At 40.7% G+C, this 25,940-nt stretch overlaps 1 protein-coding gene across 1 annotated transcript; it reads right to left on the minus strand.

Moving 5' to 3' along the window:
* Nucleotides 1-14,711: 14,711 nt before the first annotated feature.
* LOC141587642 (F-box/kelch-repeat protein At3g23880-like) lies at nt 14,712-15,956 on the minus strand. The gene has a single exon (XM_074409116.1). It carries the CDS (start codon nt 15,954-15,956, stop codon nt 14,712-14,714), a length of 1,245 nt encoding a protein of 414 aa, XP_074265217.1.
* Nucleotides 15,957-25,940: the final 9,984 nt, after the last annotated feature.

A 25,940-nucleotide genomic window follows, 5' to 3' on the forward strand; every position in this document is an offset into this window, starting at 1 on the left:
GGGCCGACAGCACCAGGAGAAGTCCCCATCTCCATCAACTCCGGATGAACCATGGCCCTCATGAAGCGGATGAGGACCGCAAAACCAGCAGTGACCCAGTCCCAACGTCCTAGGGAGCTCAGGTTAGAAAAGAAGGGAAGGAGCTTCGTCGATAACCTCTCTCTCTTGTCTCTGAGGTAGATCGAAGACAGAAACCACCAAAGCCATAAACGGGCCCTCTGCTCAGCTGTACAGGGAGGAGGAGCCGTCTCTATCCCGTCAATCACCACCCGCGCCGGGGTCTTCCCCGCAAAGTAGTCTCGGACATAAGAACTAGGCACCAAACCAGGCATTGCAGCAGCCTTCGGCGCCAAGTTCCAGCCGATCAACCTCCTAGCCTCGGCCGAATCCACCCTCATGGCAGTCTCCGACCACTCCACCACCTCGGTCCTACACGGCAGATCAGAAATCATGCCGTAGTCCTCCAACGTGACTCCCACCTCACCAAAAGGCATGTGAAAAGTGGAAGTCGTGTCCTAGAATCGGTCCAAGAAAGCGCGGACCAGGCTAAGGTTAGCCCGCAGCTTCCTCTTCGCAATATCCCTCTAAGCCTGCACTAGGGCACCAAACGCTCCCCGCTCGATCATGGCGCGCTCCTCCGTCGACAGCCTCTCGTAACACTCCATCGTCGTCGTATAGCTCGAGAACGATCTGAGGTTCCCGTCCTCCTATTGTGATTTGAAACAAAAGCTATCTTTAGCTTGAATGAAATTGGAAAAGATATGAGCAAATGAAATGAAAGAAGATGAGTGACGAGTAATGCATTCAAGATTACCAAGCTCTTCACCGTCCTATAGGACAGGTGACCCTCCGCAGCCCAAAGCAAGTGCCTGCTGTCCCAGGTCTCAGCCCACGCAGGTGCTCCCCTCAGCTGACGACCGCCTCGCCCAACGTTGGCCCGTCTCGGGGCCTCCTCCTCCTCAGCAGCCTCCTCCTCCTGGACCTCGTCCTCAGCAGCCATCACCGCAGCAGTGAAAGCCTCCTCCAAAGCCTCCTCGATAGCACGAGAAGGGTCAACAGCAGAGTCTATCTCCATGGGAGCTCTCCCAGAAGTAGAAGCCTCGTCACCTGCAAAATGAAAGTAATTTAGGCCGCGTCAAGTGACGATAAGCCCGGATTAGGGGATTTTTGAGCTTTTTAGAAGCCCCGAAATCGCTCTTTTCTCGACATCTTTGGCCATATTCCCACAAACCCGATCACTCATGTGGTAATTTGGGTCAAGTCAAGCCTAAGTTGAAGCCTAGTCATGGGTTGTTGAAATTTCGGCAGCATTTCGTTATAACGGCGATTATGCCCTAGAAAGTGTCCTGAAAAAGCCGTCACAAACCAAAATTCTGAGATGGTAGGAAGTTTACCCATCATCCAAGGATTCCAAATATCAAGTTTCATCGCAAATGGGCAATCCTAAGGCTATTTTCGAAGCAATTTACGGTTTAGCTGTGAAACCGTCTCAATTTCACTCAAATGCTCAAAACTCAACGAAAATTCGAAACAAATACATGGTTATGTTCCTTATATTACCAATTATCCATTTCTAATATCAATTTTACAAGGCAGATCCATTTGGGGAAAAAGCCCCAAATTTTCGACATTTTTGGGTTGAAAACCCTAAATTTTGTCGATCCAATTCGTCCATTAAAGAAGATTAATGCAAGAATGACATACATACCTCGATTAGTCATGGCGAATGCAAGCTTTTGGATCAAATTTTGGTGGAAATGGTTAAGATTTGAGAGAGAAATTGGTGATTTATGTTTCGAAATAATGAAATGAACTTCCCTGTTTCATCGCGTTTTTACGCAGGAAAGACACACTCGAGAACGGCAGCAGCGCCTGCGCCTCTTCCAAGAGACGCGACTCTTCTTTACTGTTCTTAGCTTCCCTTCATACGAGTTTTCAAATATTCGTTATGAGTTCGTTATTTGTGGGCCCATCTTTGGTGCACCTCTTCCTCGATGCCATCTTATCCTTTCGGTCCGTTTGGCGATTATTCCTCGTTCAGACCCGCATTTCTAAGCCAGCTGCAGACTATTTATGCAATATTTATCGCTTCTAAGACTTTGCTTGTCACAACGAGCAGGTATTCTCTGACAGGTGTTTCGACACGCCTCCATTATATTCCCCCAGCGAGAGTAAGCGGATCGACAATCCCTCTCGAGACATGGAGATAAGTTCCTGATAAAGGTTTCCCAACGCGAGAGTTCACGACATACAATCGTCCCTCTCAAGTTCCTCCGAAGTTTGTTTGAAGACGACCCAAGCAGATTTCTCCCAGCAGTTCCCGCCTGTGTCCTGCTACTCACAATATTTCGTGTTTCCCCACGGAGTGCGATAAAGGTGTCGTTCTCCAGAAGTTCCCATACCAGCCGTCCTTTTAGGTTCATATACCCAGGTTCATACACCTTGCTTCTTCTAGGTTCCCAAACTCCTTAGAGTTCACATACTTACACCCTTTAGGATCACCTTTTCCCTTTAGGATCACATCCTTTAGGATCACCTTTCCAGTAGGGTTCTTACACTCGAGCCTTAGTTACCCCTTAGTTTGAAATTATATTCGGGCCTCCTTCCCATTGATGCTTTCCTTTAGGGTCCCACACCCTAGCGCAATCCTTACATAACTTTTAGGTCTTACCCTTAGCTCCTACGCTTACCCTACGCTCCTACGCTTAACCTTAGCTCCTATGCACCTCCGGAAGCATCTCGAGAAGAAGTCTCAGGTATGGTCTCTTCTTATGGCTGGCGAGCCTCCTTACGTAGTCTAATGGACTCTAAACGACCCTCCCCGATAGTCGACAGACTCTAAAATGTTCCCGACGACAGGTCCTTGGTTCAGACCCCTTGAACCGCCTCGCGTCGCCATAGTAGTCAGGTTGTAATCTTCGATTGACCTGATGGCTATACTTTGACTTTCGCCTTGTCCAAGCCTCGGTCAAAGTGGGGCTCAGAGATACCTCATTTCTGCACCTCCCGCAAACCACCCGGTGATGATTGGGCCGCATGTTTGGTACGCGGAACGATTTGTGACAGTTCGTAAGTTTATCGTCAAGTGATTGCTCAAACATTTATGTCTACCTCTTAGTTGTCATCTACGCGCCGATACGGTCGTTTTGACAGTAATTAGAGTACATTTGGAGTCCGGGCCTAAAACCGTCTTCATTTTCTGATAACCGCTAAAACCCGAGTCAGAATGTTCTGAAATGTTCCGGATATTTCTATTCCATATTTTATAAATATTTCACAATCTTTTAATCTTTGGTAAACAATTTCCCGTAATATTCATACAAAATATTAAGGAAAATAAGATTATTCCGTTATTCCATAAATTAAACACGGAAATCTTTCTTCCGCAGGAGGAAACCACCTGGGAACAGACGCAGCAGGTGTTGCGCCTCTTCCAAGGGACGCAGTGCCTGCTGCGCCTCTTCCCAGGTCCTTTTCTGCGTATTTTTTCGTATTTTTTTCATATCTTTTCGAGATTCACTTCCAAAGTTTCTCCGAAAACCCTATTCCTTCACGTGATTAGTATAAATAGGAGCCCTCGCTCCTCATATTTCTCACGCGAGTGTTCCCCCTTCTCTTCTCCCTTTGCATTCTAGACCACGTTCTTACTTTTTGGCGTCTACGTGCTTGAATATTCGACCACGTAAGCTCGGATCCTTCTGAATACCAGCCTCGTTTGCATGACCGACCAATTTGACCAACTCCACAATCAATCAACTTAATTAATCTTAATCGTTTTCCTCCTACGAGGGCACTTTCGTTACATTCGAGTCGAGCATCACTAATCGATAACTTAGTTCATCTCGTTTCGTCAAACATGTAAGTCTGAGGGTGTAAATCCTTCTTTATTTATTGTTATTTATCTTTTTGTATCACTAATGTAAGATTTATGTCGAAAATACTTATTAAACCGATTTCTAAAACCACGTTTAAAACCCTTTTTACGGATTACCAGAAGATAACCGTCGAGAAAGGACGCAGCAACTGCTGCGCCTCTTCGAAGGAGCGCAGTACATGTTGCGCCTCTTCGTGAGGCTGCCGCAGTTCCTGCTTCCGTTCTTCTTCCTTCGTCCTCTGTTAGTTCGTTGTTCTTTTATTTGTTTTCGTTTGTTTTTCAATCTTTGACGTAATAGCATAATAATTTCACATGTATATTATTTATCATCATTAGTATATAATTCATCATTTAAATTCCGACTTAAATCCCAAGTAATCCAATATTTGCGGGTTTTCGTCATTAAACTCAATCCGGGTTGTAGAAATTCGATTCATTCATATTGAGTTTCTGGAATTCGATCTTTGATATATTTCACCTGTCTATTGTCATATTCATCGTTTAGTTCTCCATTAATTCGTTATATTTAACCTATTTAGTTCACCTGTGTCATTAATCAATCTTTCATTCATGTAATTAATTCGTTTACATTCGTTTCATCCGTGTTTTATTGCTTTTATGACTCATTCACATGTAATTAATGTATTAAATCACTTTCATCCGAGCTAAATATCATAATCAATCATTAAATTCACCAATTAATATTAACGATTTGCAGTTCCGGCTTCACAGCCAGAACTCACCCTTGGAACAGACGCAGCGTCTGTTGCGCCTCTTCCAAAGGACGCAGTCCTGCTGCGCCTGTTGCAGGTTGATTTCTGTCTCTGAACTTCCGTTCTTCCTTGACCTAATTAATCAGTTCACGTATAATTAACTACTATCCGTATTATCGCCTTAATTCATGTTCGTTAATTCATTCATTTATTCTTTTTCTTAAATTATCCGTTTTAAAAGTATTTTCGACATAAATCACTAAACCCGATGTAATTATTGTAATTTTTATTGTAATTTTCCTTTATTGTATTTATCATTGTACTTTGCATCACTTGTATGTTTTCACATGTAATTGAACCTTAATTTCTACTTCGACCTAATTGCATGTTAAATTAATTGTTCACCGACTTAGTCTAATTTTCACATGCTAGGATCAAAACTTGGATGTTGCATTGCATGCATATAATCGACGATATATCGAGTATGAATAACTTCCCTAATCATTAGTAGAGGCCGCTATCGAGGCGGGCGGGATTAGGTGTTCAATCAAAAGAGCTTCCTAATACGTACCCTCACCCCTTACTCCAGATCTCTGTGAACATCCGTATTCATTGGCATCCACGAGAGTCATTCTAGACATAGAATGCTAAGGGTAACGAGTTCTTGGTGTTCATATCTCTACTTTGTGTCTTGACATGACACGAGGTATTCGAACGGTTCCAATTTCCCATAAAAATTGGTGGCGACTCCACAAAATGCAAACGCTTGTTCTCTTCCTTCCCAAGCGCCCCCGTGGGCCCGCGTCCACACCTTGGTTTATTCTTTTTTATTTTTCTGGAAAAATACTATTAGCACCAACTTTAACAGGTCTGTAATACTTAAATCTTCATCGAAATATCAAGATCTGAGAGTTTCAAAGATAGCCGCCAAACACACCTGTGAGATATGATTGAGTAATCTATCACTTTTCTTGGCTTTACCTTTTTTTTTGTTAATTTCTTTGGATGGTGCACTAATGATTATTTGTAATATGCTTGATTTACCAAAAAGTTGTTACTGAGTCCAATATTTGGCTTCATAAATTTTTATTGATTTATTTGACACTTACATTGTCTTTATAATGTACCACTTCAATTAGCATTACTATTTTGACGTTCTTAGATACCTACCTAACAGTAGGTCTTGCATAAGTCGCTCTTTAAGTTAAGACCTCTCACAATCTCATTTTCATTTATTGAATTATACAGTATTTGACGTAATAGAACATGTATTTAGAAACAAAGAAGAAGATGAAGTAATAGAACTATAATTGTGTATGGAAAGTTGATTGAGAGAAAATAACAATCTGAATTTTTGTATTTCATAAAAGTAAGTATGATACATTGGCTGCCTTGTATATATAGCAATCCATACACCGACATACAACAGAATACTAACTATAGTTTAGCTGACTGTAGTTAGTTGTAACAGACTGGTTAGTTTGTAATAGAGGTGATCATGGGCCGGGCCAGTGCGGGCTTGGGCCGGGCCAGTGCGGGCTTGGGCCGGGCCTTTCTATCCAAAACGGCCCATTTGTGTGGGCTGGGCTGGGCCGGGACAGATGCGTGGGCTTATTTGACAAGCCCAAACCCGGTATATGGGCTAATTTGGGCTTTTGGGCCTAAAAGGGCTTTTCGGGCCCTAAAATTTACGACTTACATTAGAAAATAATTAGCATAATACCTTCAATTACTACTTTAAAAACATAAGTAGTTTATAAAATTTTACAAAATATGATGAAATGCTTATGAATTGCTCTCCAAAATAAAATAAAGACAAACACCCCCACTTTAGAATGCTTAATCTTGCATTCGTGATAGGATTTATGTTATATACACATTGTTTTATAAATCTAAAAAAATATACTTGAGTTTTTAAAAAGGTGTTTATAACTTAAACACTATTTTAATAGGTTCTATAAAAAAAAATATTCATTTATTAATAAATATGGGCCGGACCGGGCCAAAATTTGGGCCGAATGCTTGGCCCAAACCCGGCCCAAAAATATGTTGGGCCTTTTTGGGCCAGCCCGTGGGCTTTTTTAGGCCAAAACAAAAGGCCCAAGCCCTTCTAAAAAGCGGGTCGGGTCGGGTAGGGCCAATGGGCTTGGGCCATTTGATCAGCTCTAGTTTGTAACTAACTCTTGACTCATCAACTAACTACTAACTAACCTGCTAATGCTTTTATATACTCAATATTCCCCCCTTAGGCTGGAGGGTCTTGAAATACCAATCCAAGCTTAGAAGCAAGAAAACGTTGTTGTGCAGACCCTAGTGCTTTAGTCATCAAGTCTGCCAGTTGATTGTTAGTCCTAACATGCTTAGTAATCAAAAAACCTTCCTCTTGTTTGTCCCTTACAAAGTGGCAATCGATACTTAAGTGTTTGGTGCGCTCATGAAACACTAGGTTCTCTTAGATGTGAATAGCAGCCTTGTTATCACAATAAAGCTCAATAGGCTGCTGCACCTTGACTCCCAAATCCTTCAGTAAAGCTGCCAACCAAATCAACTTTGAAGTCGTATAGGAAAGACTCCTATATTCTGATTCAGCTGAGATTTTGCTCACTGTATTCTGCTTTTTGGTTTTCCATGAAACTAAAGAATTGCCCAACATTACACAATAACCACTTAGTGATCTGCAAGAATAGGCACATTGGCCCCAATCTGCATCACTGAAAGCTACCATCTGAAGATTAGACCGTGCACTGTAGAATAGGCCTGTGTTGATTGTGCCTTTTAAATACTTAACAACATGTATTGCTGCGTGCATATGAGGCAGCCTAGGATTACTAACGAATTGACTTAAGTGTTGGACACTGTATGAGATGTCTGATCTAGACATATTCAAGTACAGTAACCTGCCAACCAACCTTCTATATTGTTCTGGATTTTCCAAAACTTCTCCTTGATCCATTGATAACTTCAAACCCTGTTGCATTGGAAACTTGACTGATACACAATTCTCCATATGTAAATCAGTCAAAATATCCAAAATGTACTTCCTTTGATTAATCATGAGCCCTGACTGATTTATGAAAATCTCCAGACCAAGAAAATACCTCATTTGCCCCAAATCCTTAATGGAAAAGGCAGAATGCAAATCCTTCTTAAGTTGTGCTATTTCTGCAGTAGATGTACCAGTCAGGACCACATCATCAACATAAACCAAGGCTACTGTAAATGATTGATCTGCTGGGTTTGTCTTTGTGAACAATGAATAGTCATGTCTTGACTGAACATATCCTTTACTGTGAAGAAATTTAGTGAGTTCTTTATTCCATTGCCTTGAAGCCTGTTTCAGGCCATACAAGGATCTGTTCAGCTTGCAAACCTTCCCTTCTGGTATATTATAACCTTCAGGTGCCTTCATATACACTTCCTCATCAAGAAAGCCATGTAAGAAAGCATTGTTGATGTCTAGTTGGAACAAAGGCCATTGCTTAGCAGCTGCAATGGCTAGTAAGGTCCTAACTGTTGTAAACTTAGCAACTGGTGAAAAAGTGTGCTTGTAATCTTTATCTTTAACTTGGTTAAACCCCTTGGCAACCAAACGTGCCTTAAATCTTTCCACAGTACCATCACTATTATATTTAATCTTAAAGACCCATTTAGATCCTATAGCCTTATGACCTTGTGGCAAATCAATAATCTCCCAAGTCTTATTGTCCTCTAAAGCCTTGACCTCTTTCTGCATTGCTTCAATCCACCTTGGATCATCTTTAGCTTGTCTGTAGGTGTATGGCTCATGTTCAAGCATGACATTGGATAAGGAGCCAATATATTCTGGATCAAACTCGTGTAAACTTTTAAAATCTCTGCTTGAAATGCAGTAGCATGAACTGAACTGGTAGCATGGGATTGCCCTGGTAACTAGGGCTGAGCAAAAAAAATTCGATCCGAATTTTTTTCCGAATCCGATCCAAAATCCGAAAAAAAATATCCGAATATATGGATACCATTTAAATTGGATATCCGATCCGGTTTTTTCCGAATAAACTGGATCGGATGTGGATTGTGATTTTCGTAAAACCGGATATCCGAATTCGATCCGGTTTTTAAAAATTTAAAAAAAAAAAAAGAAAACGTAAAAAGTAAAAAGACGACACACATCATATACTGACCCAATTACACAAAAATAATTGACACAAACCCTAAATCCCTAATCTCATCTAGCCTCCCCCTTTCGTCTCCTGCTCAATTGCCAATTACCATTCTCAAATCGCCATCAGTCATTATCAATCATCATTCATCACTTCTAATATTTGAATCAAGGTGGTACTCACTATTCAGTTGAAGGAAAGAATTAACAAGATCAAAAAAATTATTAGAGTGCAATAACATCTATGAATCTTCCGAGAAATTTTTTGATTCTTTCATCAATGATTTGAAAATTGGTACTAAAAAGAAATTAAGTTTTTCTCTAGATGGCTAGAAACAAACGTTTTGTTTCCCTTCAACGTTTATACTTCCATTAGATCATATGTTCTGGGGTGTTTGATACTTATTGATTGCTATTGTTATAAACATAATTGAGAAGTGTGACAAGAGATGTGCACATACGTAATCTCGTCTTTATTCGAAGAATGAATGTCTTTGAATGATGATCTGGGATGATTCATTTCATACCATACCAGTCTTTTTGGATCTTTTGCTATGCATTTAAAACCGGATTGAATCCGGTTCCCGAAATCTGGATATCCGAATTTTCGGATTCCGAATTTCGGATATACGAATTATTCGGATCCGGATGTGGATCACCAAAAATTAGATTTTTAAAACTGGATATCCGATCCGAATTTTAAAACCGGATCGGATATCCGGTTTTGCTCAGCCCTACTGGTAACTGACACTGGAAATCTTGTAACCAGGTGGTCATTTGCCTTGGCCTGGTGGATCTTCTTAGTGCAACAGTCTCAGGTGGAATATTGTGTGGACTGACATCAGAATTCTCAGGTGGAATAATGGAGCCAGAGACACTGTCAGAATGCTGCACAGTCTCAGCTGTAGTAGCAGGTGTGCTGTCTGTGACTGCAGCAGGTATAATAATAGTAGACACAGCAGGATTGACCAGACTAATGGTTGTAATCTGTAAGTCCTCATAAGGCTTATCCTTCTTAAAAGGGAATATATGCTCCTTAAAAAGAACATCTCTACTAACAAATATCTTATGCAATTTCAGATCATACAACCTATAACCTTTCTGCTTATGGGGATATCCAACAAAAATACACTCTCTTGCCCTACTTCCAAACTTATCTGAAAATGTAGGGGGCATGGTAGCATAACATAGACAACCAAAGATTTTTAATGCATCATAAGATGGTTTTGTATGAAAAAGCAATTCATATGGAGTGTTGTTACTGATTAAATGTGTAGCCATTAAGTTAATTAGATAAGTAGTAGTCAACAAACAATCACCCCAAAATTTAATGGGCAAATTTGCATGAAATCTTAAGGCCCTTGCTGTCTCTAGAAGGTGTCTATGCTTCCTTTCTACACGGCCATTTTGCTGAGGTGTGCCAACTACACTAGTCTGATGCATTATACCCTTGTCCTTAAACAATGTGCCACAATGCTCTTGCAAAAACTCAGTCCCATTGTCAGACCTAACTAGTTTTATAGTTGCACTGAACTGTGTCTCAACATAAGATAAGAAATTCTTAATTAAACTATAAACCTGATCTCTGTTTTGAAAAAGAATGGTCCATGTGTTCCTAGAGAAGTCATCTAAGATAATGAGAAAATATTTTGCACCAGATAAAGAAGGCTTTCTATAAGGACCCCATATATCTAAATGAATAAGAGCAAAGCAGTGAGATGCCCTACTCTGACTAGTAGGAAAAGGCAGCCTGTGATGTTTAGCCAAAATACAAGAATCACAATAAAAGTCTTTTTTATTCATTGCTGGATTAAAACCAGGTACATATTTCAATTTGTCAACAGACATATGGCCTAATCTTGAATGCAAAAGTGCAACAGACTCAATTTTTGCAGAAGACAAAATACTAGAATGACTGACAGATTCCATACTATGCTTGTCTAAGAGATGCTGAAACTTTTTAGAAACAAGTTGCTTAACAAGATTTATTAAGTACATAGACTGCTTAGTCATGGATTTATTGTAAAATCTATAAAGATCACCCATTCTCTTTCCCTTAGCAACAACCTGATTACTTGAAAGGTCCTGAAATGCACAATCATGTGAAGTAAAACTAACAGATAGTTTATTATTATCCAACAGTTTACTTACAGAAAGTAAATTTTGCTTAAAATCTGGTATGAAAAACACATTCAGTAATGTAATATGATCAGTTAAAACTACAGTACCCATCTGGTGAACTAACTTAATGCTACCATCAGGTAACCCAACTTTAAGGGGTTCTTTAAACTTATGAACATTTGTTAAAAGATGCAAGTCATATGTCACGTGATCTGTTGCTCCTGTATCAATTATCCAATCTTTCAAATATGGACCCTTATTAATACTGGAACTAGAAGAATTAGAGAAAATCATACCTGCAAAATTAGCTGAGGATAGCCTGGGTTGTTGATCAGAAATTCTCTTAATGACCTGATCAACAACAGAAGAAACAAGCCCATCCAACATATCAGGAGTGAAACCATGATTGACTGAAGAAGCAGCTGAGGATATCTTCTCCTTGCCCTTAGCTTTATCTCCAGGAAAGCCTCTTAGAACAAAACAATTGGCTGGGTTGTGACCAGTCTTCTGACAGTGTGGGCACTTGACCAAACCAAAACAAGTCTCTCGTGTATGACCTTTTTTATTGCAATGATCACACTGCTTGATCTGAATAATGCTACTACCAGGATTCTTAGCAGACTGAAAAGAATTTTTCTGAGACTCAGAATGCTTGAAACTAGCGTATGCATTAGCTTCAGTTAACACAGCTACATTCTCTGTGATCTGCTTCTGTCTTTCAATCTTTTGAAGCAAACTCAAAACCTTATTCATAGTAGGCAGTGGCTCCATTGACAGAATCTGTGTTCTTATGCCATCATAACCATTGTTTAAATTCATCAGGAACTGGATAACCTTAGCATTGTTCTCCCTTTCTACCATCTTCTTTAACAAAGAACAAGTACAAAGATTGATCTTCCCACATGAACAAGCAGGTAATGGATCCAAACAATCTAAAGTTTCCCACAAATTCTTCAATTTCCCATAGTATTCAATGAGAGAAAGATTGTCCTGAGATACTTCCCCCAAATATTTGGTTAATTGATAGACTTCTAAGGCATTGGACTGTCCAAAACGCTCAAGCAAATCAGACCAGAATGCCTGAGCTGAGGTTACGTACTTGAAGTTCTCTCTTAACCCCTTATCTAAAGAGTTATAAAGCCATCTCATTACCATAAAGTCACATCTCCTCCATTGTTTGTGACGCTTATCAGTGACAGGAGGCATAGCACAAGACCCATCTAACAGTCCGTCCTTATTTTTTGCAGCTAAAGACATTAAAATTTCCCTTTTCCATCCCAAGAAGTCATGACCATCAAAAAGAAAAGATGCTAAGGTAGCATTTGGTTGGTCAGAGGTGGACAAAAACAAAGGGTCATCATAATAATCAAGAGCAGACGCAGAATCAGAAGAAGTAACTTCAGGCATGATGAAATATAGAAAGATCGTTCAACAATAGTAGAAGAATAAAACGAAAGAGAAGAAGAAACTGTGAGTGCGGAAGCGTGTATACCTCTATTTCTTGAAGAAAAGAGAATTCAAGAAGCAGACGAAATTCCCAGAATCATGAAACTGTGAATACGGATACCATATTGAATTATACAGTATTTGACGTAATAGAACATGTATTTAGAAACAAAGAAGAAGATGAAGTAATAGAACTATAATTGTGTTGATTGAGAGAAAATAACAATCAGAATTTTTGTATTTCATAAAAGTAAGTATGATACATTGGTTGCCTTGTATATATAGCAATCCATACACCGACATACAACAGAATACTAACTGTAGTTTAGCTGACTGTAGTTAGTTGTAACAGACTGGTTAGTTTGTAACTAACTCTTGACTCATCAACTAACTTCTAACTAACCTACTAATGCTTTTATATACTCAATATCATTCTAACATTATTTCTGATAACTCTAACCCTAATGAGGTTACTCCTTACAGCAGCTAAACTAAGATATTCAACATTTTTATGTACATCTCTTATGTTGATGTACATTTATTCTCTTTTGTACGCCTTACTGCTCTCTATCTTCAACAAATAATGACTCCATATAAGTGGATCAGAGCCTAAAATATTACAATAGGTAATTTATAAATTCTAAAGGTTTTATATGGTTGGTCTCTAATTTGCGATCGTTTTATCGAAAATAATTCTTTCTTGAAGCAGCCATTGAGATCGCTTAATTGTTACTATGCTTATTGTTGACAATTGTAGGATTATTATTTTTACTTTCTCAGGACTCTAGAGTGATTTGGACGACACATGAACCTTTATGCTCAGAGTTCTTAACTCACATAATATAGTCTATTTGAAATTTAATGGGTTTTAGGTTATTCTTTCGTTTATTTCTAAATAGGATTTTGATAGTAAAATCATTCTCATCTGAGGTTGGGCTTATTTAAATTTGATTCACAATTGCACTTGGGCTAAGGTCTGATTAAATTATCTATTCACTCTAGCTTAAGGTTAAGCTTCTTGGTTATTATAAATTACAAATACGATTATTCAATAGAGTCTGAGCTTCTTTACATAGTAACTTTATGTAGGCACAAGTATATGAGCCCATTTTCTCTCCATTTCCTCAAAAGAAATGGAGAGGCAAGTACCTATTAATGGCCCGGATCGCATATTGACAACATCTAAAAGGAAAATGAGGGTGTAAGAGGAAATTATTATTTTAAAGAGATTATGAGAGAAAATGGAGAGAAAGGAAATGGAGAAGATCCATTCCCAGAGTATATATAGTCTGATTCATAAGAGAGTGCAAGTCATTGACTCGACATACTGTAGGCTTCATGTGAAGATGGAAACCAAACCCATGCTCTTATGTCCTCGTGTGATTTAGCTTTTGGACTATGTAGGCATCAGCATAGAGGAACTTTAGGGTAGTATGTGCTCAGTATTATGCGCTTAATAAAGACGGGTGTTGCAGGGAAGTTAAGCCATGAGATATTGAGAATGATTATTGAATGAATAAAGCATAATTTTGTATGGACAGAGAAATGAAGAGCGGAGGCCACTTTTGATTAGCTGTGAGATGTACTACTGAATGATTCTTAGGGGGACAAACTGAAGAGCCCGGGAAATATGCGACTACACTTGGTTGGCAGCCTACCAAAACTCATATTGAATGTCAAGATTGATATATATATAGATTTGTGTAATTTATGAGGATGAAACTGCTTTTTGTTTGATATAGCTCTACTTTTTTTTTAAGCTGCATTTTCTCCCTGTTTGTTCTCTTTCTTGAAAGAAGTATAATAACAATGTTAATAAAAATATTTAAACTTAGATAATGTTTGTAACATCATTTTTAACATTTTCTATATATACCCGTGCAACTTTGCACGGACCTAGTTATTAATATTAATACACCCATCTGTATAACGGAATCATCACCCTGTTTCATTTCCAACCGCAATATGTTGGAAATTGTCAATGATTGCCTGATTTTACAACGGAATCATCACTATGTTTTTGTATGAGAAAAAACACGAGTTGCAAAAGGCGCTACAGGGAGTGATGCCATCGTTGATAAGTTTGATAATATCCCTGTACTCGTACCGTGTTTAACCGTAGCTGCGTTAATATTACCGATTGCATCGTATTCCACCCAAAACCTCCAATCATAGTTCATACAGAATCACTCGTCATTCAACAAAAGTAAATAAGCAGCTAAAAAAGATGCCAACAATTAATAGTCAAACTGGCTAATTAAACAACAGGAAAGTTTCGCAAACAATGTTTCATACACTCAGATCGGCTCAAAGGCGAAACTGTGTAATGTGTACAAAGACTAGTTTCAAATTTTAACCATAAGCTACAACAGACCTGCAGAAAATAATTGAGAAGACATATAGACTTGTATTCTCTTATTCATAGGAAAACCATCAAATCACGAGCATCATATGTTTTGGACAACACCAAGCTCTCCGAATATGTTTCCAATGCCGAAAAGGAGCTCATAGATTTATCCAATTCTTGTGGTTCGCAACTAGCTAAATTATAAGCCTTCTTTCCATAAACAAAATAGCCCCCATCCTTCTCACAAAAGAAAATCTTTTTTATTGAACCATCGTAAACCTTGAACGATAGATAACCAAGCAAGCTTGATTTTCCCGAAAACCATAGAGTCCAAGGCCTCTTTTTGTTGTCCTGGTCTAGCACCCATATGCTGGAACTTACCTTAGAAATAGTGAAAACCGCTAGTGACTCTCCAAGAAGAAACGGAAACAACTTCGAGTTGCGTGCTTTGTCTAAACTAAAAGGCAGCTCCAAAAAGGTAATATTTTCCTTATCGAAGTCAAAGGAAGCAAGATAAGTTAAAAATCCACTCCTTTCTTTCGCATTTTGAACTACCCAGTAAGCTGCCCCTTGAAAGTAAACTGCGGTTGTCAGAGAAAAAAATAGCCGAATTCTATTATAACTATTCGCATAAGTGACATTGATGGGATCATTTCTAACGGTCCATTGTTGATTACTGAGTGTATAAACTGCAACATATATCTTTTCAGACTTTTTATCAAGACTATAGTCACTTGTCAACCTAACCACTTTATAATCTTGAATATCAGGAGCGAACCCAAACAAATACTGACCAGGATCGAGCAAAGGCAGTGGATGCGGGCATAGTGGGCAAGTAGGAATTACCAATGATTTGCGAATACAAGGGTTCCACAATCTCAATTCTTTGTGATTACAATAAACACTTCTTTGTCGGACTAAAAGCAACCCATTACAGCTACCTCTAATATGGTACTTGTACGACTCAGATTTGCGAAAAATGTGATCGGTTTCTTCAAGAGTTTCAGCATCACGAGTTGTCAACAAACACCCTTCGTTTTGAAGGTATCCCAAACTCTCGAATGCTAACAATAATTTATTATCATTCCCATTATTGATTTTACAAAGTTTGAAATGCATGTTAACAAAACGAGGGTTATCGATAATGGAACACCAAGATTTACATACGCACCTGAATCTTAATAGGGTTTTTGCAGGCAATGATAAGAAAATCAGAGTCCAAACTTCGGGTGGTAAGTACTTGGATTCTGAATGTTTGTTACTCATTGAAGAAGAAGAAGAAGATGTTGATTTCTCCTTTTCATTTCTGCTCTTCATTGTTGTCGGCATCTAATGGTAGCAGACTCCTTGATAGGAAGGAGGGTTTGTAATTATGTGTGCGCACACTAAAATAAACATGACAAACCGGGTCGAGCTTGAATCTAGTATAGCTCCGATTTTTCTATTTGAGAATCAGGTAAGTAATGCGTCGGGTTATTCGTGTCTGGCAATTTTGTCAGGTCTATTGCCAAATGAGTCAATTGGGTTTACTTTGAATAAGGTCAATTCGGGTCTGCCATTTATTCTTTTTTGGGCTAGGTTATTTTGGATTTCAGACTAGTATTAGATGTCAAGTTGTCGGGTTATTTAAAGGTGGGTCATTTCCGGTATGAATCATTTTGGACTGAATTATTTTCCACTCATTGCACTTCAGATTGTAAATCTCCACTTTTATCTATGGATGTCAACGGGCGGGTACAAGTGGGTACCGTCCCGCACCCGCCCCAAGATGGGTAAAACTTTGGCGGGTGGTGGGGCGGGTGCGGGTATGAAAATTGTACCCGCCATGGGTAATGGGGCGGGGATGGATTTTGCATCTTACCCGCCTCCTACCCGCCAGTCATTTCAAAATTTAATATGATTAGGACAATTTTTTTAATCTTATTTAGTTATAATTAAGATATAATGTTAATAATAGCTATTTTATAAAGTTTTTTACTAACTTCTTTGGTGAAAAACTAAAATTATAAAGATAAATCAAAAAAATGGAAATTAATAGTGACTAAATCAACTTTTGCGAAAAAAATCTATCGAATAAAATTATGGTGTGACGGGTTAATGGGTAAGTGAGGCGGGTACGGTTTTATATTTCCGCCCGTTGGGGCGGGGATGCTTTTGGAAACTTTTACCCGCCACGGGTGGTGGGGCGGGGATGGGTCCAAGTTTTTCTTGTTGGGTACGGGTACGGGGGAGCCTATATCCACCAGTCCACCACCGCCCCGCCCCATTGACATCCCAACTCGTATCCCCTATTTACTAAAAGAAATAGGCGAAACTCCAATTTTTTCCGCCTAAAACATGTTTCCTATAATAGTGCTTGACATTTTTAGCATGTACTGTAGGTATGGGCATACATGATAGGTTATAAATGCACATAATCTTTCGTATTTAAATATTTATAACATTCAATATTTCACATTTGCACAAATTTTTATCTCTAATCTTTTTTGTGAAAAAGAGATTCTTTATTTTTGTTCCGGGTGTAATTTCGGAGCAGGATTGTGACCACGTGAGCTTGTAGAATGATGTCGTTGCTCGTCTCTTCCTTTCACTCTTTCTTGTAAAGATTAACAAACTGAGGACTCGGCTTGGGGCCAAGCGTACTCACTCCGACGCTCAAGTCAGTAAACTTAGAGAGATAAGTTGTATGTTAACTTGGCAAAGTATTTTGTAGAGAGATAAGGGAGTTTATACCAGATTATTGGATCAGTTTCGAGTTCCATTTCTCAATGAGAGATGCGGAGTATTTATAGACTTTCATCTTTTGTCACGTAGTGGCCAAGTGGCCAAGTGGTCGTAGCAGGTGGAAAGACTGTCTTACCCTCGGCCGAGGGACCCATGGCAGGCCGGCAGGCCTGGTTGACTCCATGCCGAGGGGACCGGATGTGAGTATACGGATATGCCTCTCGGCCGGCTAGTTGCCGAGCCGAGACCCAAGTGACAGGCCGACAGGCTTCGTCGGTTAGGCCGTTTTTCTTTTGACTTGTTGTCTTTTAGCCTTGACCTTGGTCAATATGTTGACTCGGTCAGCGGGTGCAGAATATCCCCCATCAATTTGCCCCCAGCGTAGTCCATGTCGTGGTATGGACCTTCGATGCGTGTTGAGCGTATTCTGCGCATGTCGAATTTCTTCCTCGGCTTAGTTCTGTTCAGGCCGGCTTGGTTCTGTTCAGGCCGTACCATATCCCCCCTCCACATTGTTGTGTAATGGACATCGAATGTGGAAAAGGAAATGGCGCTGGCCGAGACCAAGGTTGAGAGTGCCGTGTGCTTTTGATTGCCCCGCCGTCTTTGCCAAGCTTGGTTGATCAGCTGGCCGTTGGCAAGTAGATACCAAGAAGCGTGTCAAAGAAGATTGGTTACTGTATGTCGATTGACATTCCGTGGCTGCATGCTTGACACGTGGCCTGGTATTGATTGGTGGACGCTTCATGGGCTTTGCTCTGATTGGTCCATTGAATGGGCTTTGCTCTATAAATAGAGCAGTATGCCCCTCATTTTGACCAGCAAACTTCATTTTCTCAAAAAAATTTCTCTTTCTAGTTTTCGAAGAGTTTTCTCCCTCTAATTTCCGAAGCGTTACTCGGCGTAACACTTTCTTTCAAGGTAAAAACAAATTCTTCCCCAACTTTTATTTGTTAAGTATTCAAATACAATGTCTGCTGCTGACGCTCCGCCTAGTACCTCATCCCCGGGGCGAACGCCGCATCTCGATGAACAGAGCCATGGTTGTCACCCCGGTAGGGTTCGGGGGTCGCAAGTCGCCTTCTCCTGAAATCGACGAGAAATATCTCGAGGATTTTGATGATGAGGAGGAGGAAAAGACCCAATCCGATTTAGAGAGGCCGCATTTCTTGTGGCACGGCGAAGCCTGCTCGATTAAACCCGATCTCGTTTGGACGAACAAGTTCGCTCGTGTCGCCGGGCCGGAACTTTTCGAAGACCATTACAACTTCGGAAGGGGGTATAGAATTATTGTCCCTGTGGGTAATCAGGCAGTCTGTTGCCCTCCCGAAGGTTGTATCGGCGTGTACATTAGGCATCTGGAGTATGGGCTCCGTTTTCCTCTTAATGAACATGTCGCGGCCATAATCAAAGCGATGAATGTCGCCGTGGCACAACTGCATCCGTTGGCCATTAGGACGATTATTGGATTCGTATGGTTTTGTCTCTTTAAGGGGGGAGGCCTGTAGACACCTCGTTTCTGCACCTCCCACAAACCACCCGGTGATGATTGGACCGCATGTTTGATTCGCGGAACGATTTGTGACAGTTCGTAAGATTATCGTCAAGTGTTTGCTCAAATATTAATGTCAACCTCTTAGTTGTCATCTACGTCCTGATACGGTCGTTTTGGCAGTAATTAGAGTACATTCGGAGTCCGGGTCAAAAACCGTCTCCATTTTTCGATAGTTGTTAAATCCGAGTCGAATGTTCGGAATGTTCCGGATATTTCTATTCCATATTTCATAAATTTTATCTTTTGGCAAATATTATCCCGTAATATTCACAAGATAATCGAATTATTTCCGCCCTACCATAACTCAAACGCGGAAATCTTTTTTCAGCAGGAGGAAACCTCCTGGGAACAGACGCAGCAGGTGCTGCGCCTCTTCCAAGAGACGCGATGTGGATCGCTGCGCCTCTTCCCGAGCCCTTCTTTGCATGATTTACGTATCTTTTTTTTATCTTTCCGAGATTCACTTCCAAAGAGTCTCCGAAACCCTATTCCTTCACGTGATTAGTATAAATAGGAGCTTTCGTTCCTCATATTTCTCACGCGAGTGTCCGCCCTTCTCTTCTCCCTTTGCATTCTAGACTTCGTTCTTACTAATTGGCGCCTACGTGCTTGGACTTCCGACCACGTAAGATCGGATCTTTCCGGGTACCACCTCTCGTTGCATGACCGACCAATTTGACCAACTACACTTAATCAATCTTAATTAATCAATCGTTTTCCTCTTACGAGGGCACTCTTTCCTTGCATTCGCGTCGAGCATTCACTAGTCGATTCTTAGTTCATCTCGTTCCGTCAACATGTAAGTCTGAGGGTGTATAATTCTCTTTATTTATTGTATTTTATTTATCGTATCATCATGTAAGATTTATGTCGAAAACACCATTAAAACCGATTTCTAAAACCGTGCTTTAAAACTCTGTTTTTGCGGATTTCCAGTAGACAGACGTCGAGAAAAGACGCAGCAACTGCTGCGCCTCTTCGAAGGAGCGCAGTTCCTGCTGCGCCTCTTCGTGAGGCAGCATCGATTCTGCTTCTTTTCTTCTTCTTCTTAAATCTCTCGTAATTCGTCTTTCTTGTTTGTTTCCGTATGTTTCTCTTTAATTCGTTCACATGATAGTTTAATAATCACATGTATATAATTTATTCATCATTAATATGTTTAATTCGTTTAAATCCGACCTTAAATCCCTTATAATTCATATTCGCGGGTTTTCGTCACTAAATTCAAACCCGGGTTTTTAGAGATTCAATTTGTTCATATTGAGTTTCTGGAATTCGTCATTGATATAGTTTTCATCTGTTTATCCATTAATTCGTCATTAATTTGTCATCAATTCATCATGTTTAGTTTGTTCTATTCACCGATGTCACTAATTAATCATTCATTAACACCGACCCTTCACATAATTAATCCGTCTTATTTCCGTCTCATCCATGTTTATTGTTTTCATGACCATAATTCACATGTAATTAACCTATTTAATCACTTTCATCCGAGTAATTGTATCAATCAATCCGTAAATTACCAATTAACATTAACGATTCGCAGTTCCGGCTTCACAGCCAGAATTCACCCTTGGAACAGACGCGACAAGAATCGCCGCGCTTCTTCCGAGGGCGTAGTCTCTGCTGCGCCTGTTCCAGGATGAGTTCTGTCTCTGAACTCCTTTTCTGCCTTGACGTAATTAATTAGTCTACGCAATTAATTAACTAGTATCCGTAATATCGTTAATTCCTGTTCGTTATTTCTTTTAATTTATTCTTTTATTCTTTTTCTCAAATCATCCGTTTTAGCGGTATTTTCGACATAAATCGTCTACTCTAATGTAATTATTGTAATTTATATTTATGTTTATTGTATTTCTTTTATCATTTGTATGTTTTCACATGTAAATCAACATTAAATCCTACTTCGACCCAATTGTATGCTAATTATATGTCAACCGACTTAGTTAATTCTTCACATGCTAGGATTAATCTATGGATGTTGCATTGCATGCATGTAGCCGACGATATATCAAGTACGAATAACTTCCTTAATCATTAGTAGAGGCCGCTATCGAGGCGGGCGGGATTAGGTGTTCGATCAAAAGAGCTTCCTAATACGTACCCTCACCCCTTACTCCAGATCTCCGTGAGCACCCGTGTTCATTGGCATCCACGAGAGTCATTCTAGACATAGAATGCTAAGGGTAACGATTGCTTAGTGTTCATGTCACTACTTTGTGTCTTGACATGACACGAGGTATTCGAACGGTTCCAATTTCCCATAAAAATTGGTGGCGACTCCTTACAAAATGCAAACGCTTGTTCCCGTTTCTCACCAAAGCGCCCCCGGCGGCCGCGTCCACGGTTTGGCGACTCACTGGGATAATACACTTACGTGTAGCAAGGGTGAAACTTGAACAAGGTTAGGGAATAGTTTGTACAAGACAATTGTCGGTGTTCATAACTCGGTCTTCCTAGACCGTTTTATTCGGCCTTCCTAGGCCCAACCCAACCCATTCGACCAATCGTCCCGTCTAAACGGTCCTAATTCTTATTTGGGCCTAAGGATGGATAGCGGTTGACGTCATCCATACCATGGTACTTACTCTTGTTTGTATCAAGGGCCTTCACTACTTGAGGAAATGGACTAGGAATCGGCCTTACTCTTGTTTGGCACGAGCCTCTCCACAGACTTCGGGTTTGATGGTTCGGTATGGCAACCCACCCTTTAAACCAAAACCCTTTTAAATGCACTCAAAGCATCCGTTATAATGCTTGTATAAATGTGTAAACCTTACGTGATCACCATTCCTAAACAAAACCATGACGAATTTTCAAAAAATCAAAATCCTTATTTTCAAAGCAAAATTTTGAAAAAATAGGGCCTTCAATTAGCGCAAAAAATCCGGTCAAAACTCTGTCCGTTTGTCGTGTCAAAATTCGGGCCACAAGCCCATTTCAAACCTCACTTCGAGTCCACTCCTACAACTACACTACAGTTGGCTAGGACACACACTTTCAAAGACCTTGTCTTTCTTCAAAATTCACTCAACACAAGTGGCATACACCCACTTCACGAGTCAAAACTTTCTTCTTTTAGTAAGTGTGATAGAATGGTCGATCGTGTTTTGATTCGTCGCCAATCTCTTATCCAGTTTCCAAGATGCCTGGGTCAAGTGGTGAAACGAACCTCCAGCAAATTCAAGAAAGTAATGATCGAATCCTAGCCGCGATAACCCAAATGCAAATCACTCAAGAACAAACCTATGACCGCCTTGAACTTATCGAAGGCCGTATCTTTGATGTAGAGGGAAGGTTGCCTCCCCTTAAAGGTGAAGTACTACAATTTTCCGATGACGAGTCTAAAGATGAGAACCCTGTCCTAGGGACAACCGGTGAGAAAAGACTCCAATACCTAGAGGAGCAATTGATGTACCTTAAGGGGGATGACATTTATAGGGAAAACAATCGCAAGTATGAAGCCGTCAATTCCAAATTACCCACTAACTTTAGCATGACGGATATCCCTAAGTTTAAAGGACATGAGAACCCTTTGAACCACATCCGCGCCTTCAAGGACTACATGTCTATCAAAGGCATCAAACCCGAGATGTTCTTAAGGATCTTTCCTTCATCTCTTGACACCATTCCGAAGCAATGGTTCTACACTTTGGATCACAAAAAGGTCGCTACTTGGGAGGACGCCGCGATCGAATTCTCGAAACAATATGCGGATAATGCCGAGATCCAAGTCAACATGCGTATTCTAGAGGTTCTTACCCAAAATGACAAAGAAGGATTCACCGACTTCCTAAGTAGGTGGAGAAAGACTAGTACTCAACTAGTAGAACGCCCGGATGAGGCTACTCTCGTGGAGAAGTTTGTGGATAATCTCAAACCCATATACGCCAGTCACTTGAGATATCAAAACATCAAGACTTTCAAGGACTTAACCGTACTAGGGACACGAATTGAAGATGACATCCGTAAAGGACTCTTGTCCAAAACGGTAGGTCGAGGATATCAAGGGTCCACAAGTCGTTCATACGGCTCTACTAGCAAGACCGACGAAGTTAACCTTCTCGAGCCATCCAAGAAAACTAGCCCACCAAGGAAGTTCACAAACCTTGGAGACACGTACTCCAACGCTCTAAAAAGGCTAATGAAGCAAGGCAAACTCCAACCCATTGGACCTACTCCCGAACCTGAAAAGAAGTCCAAGTTCTGGGATGAAAACTCCTATTGTGAATACCATAGGGGCAAAGGGCACGACACGAGAAAAATGCTACAAGTTGAAACACGTGCTTCAAGATATGATCGAAGATGGTCGACTTCCAATTCCACCAGGGGGTAAGCCCAACAACACTCAGAATCCTCTTGGAGTTCTAGTGATTACAAGTGATGAATCTACCTTAGATTGCTCACACCTCATTTCTCCCACCGAAAATGAAATTCATGCAATTGAGAAAGAAAGGCTCTACTCTACCATCTCCCCTACCATTTCCGACTTCATCGCATGGGCAAGGAGTGTAGATAGACAAGTGTGGGAATTAGAAAACATGGTAACAACCTTAACCCATCCCAATGCAATGCCTAAAGAACGTGTACCATTGATCTTCTCTCAAAATGCCACTATGCAAGAAGTAGTCGCCGTGGTCGATAAGCTAGTCGATCAAATCATACAACTAGAAAGTGATATCATGAGAATGAAGGAACTAGCTGCAATCAATGGGGTTTGGGCCGATGATGATGAAGATGAATACCTCATTAAAAACTCCTTGGTCAAGGAGATAGTCCAAAATGGAGAAGACCACGATGTGGACCACCTAACTCGTTCGGGTCGCCCATATCAAAGCACTACTCAAAACGGTCCAACCAACGTCATCACACCAAATGACAACGAAGATGATCCCACTGATTATTTGCTCAAGCAATTAGAAAACCAAGGTGATCTTTCACGGCAACTAGTGGCAAGCTCATTTCCGCATCGCCAAGCTTTACTGCAAGCTTTGGCTAAATTGAATGTAGCACATAATTCCACTCCTGAAGATGTAGTCAACTTGGTCTTCCAAGAATCACCTAAGCTAAGTAATCCTATTACTTTCTCGGATGAGGACTTGCCACCTTTCGGCGCTAGTCACAACCTTGCCCTATACATCACCATCATTTGTCTAAAGAAGAACGTGCCAATGACTTTGGTAGATGATGGCTCTGCGGTCAACGTCATACCCCTCAAAACGGCATACAAACTAGGCATGAAGGAGTCAGATTGGACTCCTACAAATCAAGGTGTACGTGCATATGACGGTACACGACGAAAAGTGGTTGGGCTTGCTAGCCTAACCATAGCCACGGGACCAATCGAACGAAAAGTTAACTTCCAAATAGTGGACATCGAGGCTTCATTCAACATACTTCTGGGAAGGCCTTGGATTCACGCTTCCAAAGCGGTAACATCCACCCTTCATCAAAAGATCAAGATCCCGCTAAACGGCAAAGTTGTGACAATCACTTCGTCACCCATCAAGGCAATAATCGAGAAGCAATCAAACAATCAAGTCCTTGCAGATCCCATATACGAACTTGGGGGCTTCCAAAGTGTGAATGTCATAGAAAGTGAGTTGGCACCCTTATACTATAATCCCTACTCTAACTTGGTGGTCAACCACATACTCAAGAATCAGGGATACTTCCCTGGAATGCCTTTAAACCCAGTCCGGAAGAACACCTTTGCACCATACAAGAAAGGCAACTCAACAAGGATACCACTTGGACTAGGATACAAACCCACAACTGAAGAAGTTCTCGAAATGCTCGCTCAAGTCCAAAATCGCAAGCACGTGGGAGTCCAAATGAGACCATATCTCCCCACCTTAAATGGATACTTCGTTCAAGAAGGAAGTTCAGAACTCTTTCATGGATTTCCCGAACCTTGGCATTATCTTGAGAGGAAGTTAGCCGGAATCGAGATCTTTCACGATTGCTACTTCATTCCTCCCGAAACGGTTCCTACCGTCAAAACCCGTCAAGCACCTTGCTTCGACGAACAAGCTGTTAGCCTATTGTTTGGAGAGGACCGATTCATTAGGGCCGCGCAGGATGAGATCATTACTATGATACTTCAGGACGATCGCTTCGACCCCACCGCGTTGATCACAGAAATCGACACAAAGCAGCAGAAAGGATGGAGAAAGTCTATCAAGTGGACCAACAACCAAGGAAGGCTCTTCAAGCTCACTCTCTTTGGAGAAGGAGAGATGTTCAAAGGAGAACCGAGAAGACGACGAGTTCGAGTCGGAGTCGGAGTCGGAGTCGGAGTCGAGTCTAGGGGAGTCGTTAGAGAGTCTATTCTGTTGTCATCCCTACTCCCTTCGTTTCTCTAGCTTAGCCTCAAGTAGTCACGGTAGTTCGGGAATGCCCCATTCATGTCCTTTTTCCGCCATGTGACCATGGATCGGTTGGCTTCTTTGTTTCAACTTTACTCAAATCTTAATATGAATAAATCGGGTTCTGCTTACTCTCTGTGTTCTTTCGAGTGCAATTCTGTTTATGATGATACTGAGGACGACCAAGACCTAGACTTGACCGAAATACCTCCCTACGTAGCCAAAGAAATATTACAGGAAGGGGAAGGAGGGCCAGTAATAGAGGACACCGAACCCATCAACGTAGGAACCGAATTAGAACCCAAAGAACTTAGGATAGGGACTACCTTGAGCCCTACCGAAAGGGCCGATTTCATAGACCTCCTAAATGAATTCAAAGACGTTTTCGCTTGGTCCTACAAAGACATGCCAGGGATCGACAGGGATATCGCCGAACATAGGATTCCGATTAAGCCGGGTTTCAAAACCGTGAAACGAAGCTTCGACGAATGAGAACAGAATGGGCTCTAAAGATTAAGGAAGAAGTTGATAAGCAATTCAAAGCCGGGTTCATCAAAGTTTCCGAGTACTGATTTGGGTAGCTAACATAGTACTGTGCCCAAAAAGGATGGGAGAATCCGTGTTTGTGTTGACTTTGGGGACTTAAAC

The sequence above is a fragment of the Silene latifolia genome, chromosome 6 (assembly GCF_048544455.1).
Source record: "Silene latifolia isolate original U9 population chromosome 6, ASM4854445v1, whole genome shotgun sequence".
Classification (NCBI taxonomy): domain Eukaryota; kingdom Viridiplantae; phylum Streptophyta; class Magnoliopsida; order Caryophyllales; family Caryophyllaceae; genus Silene; species Silene latifolia.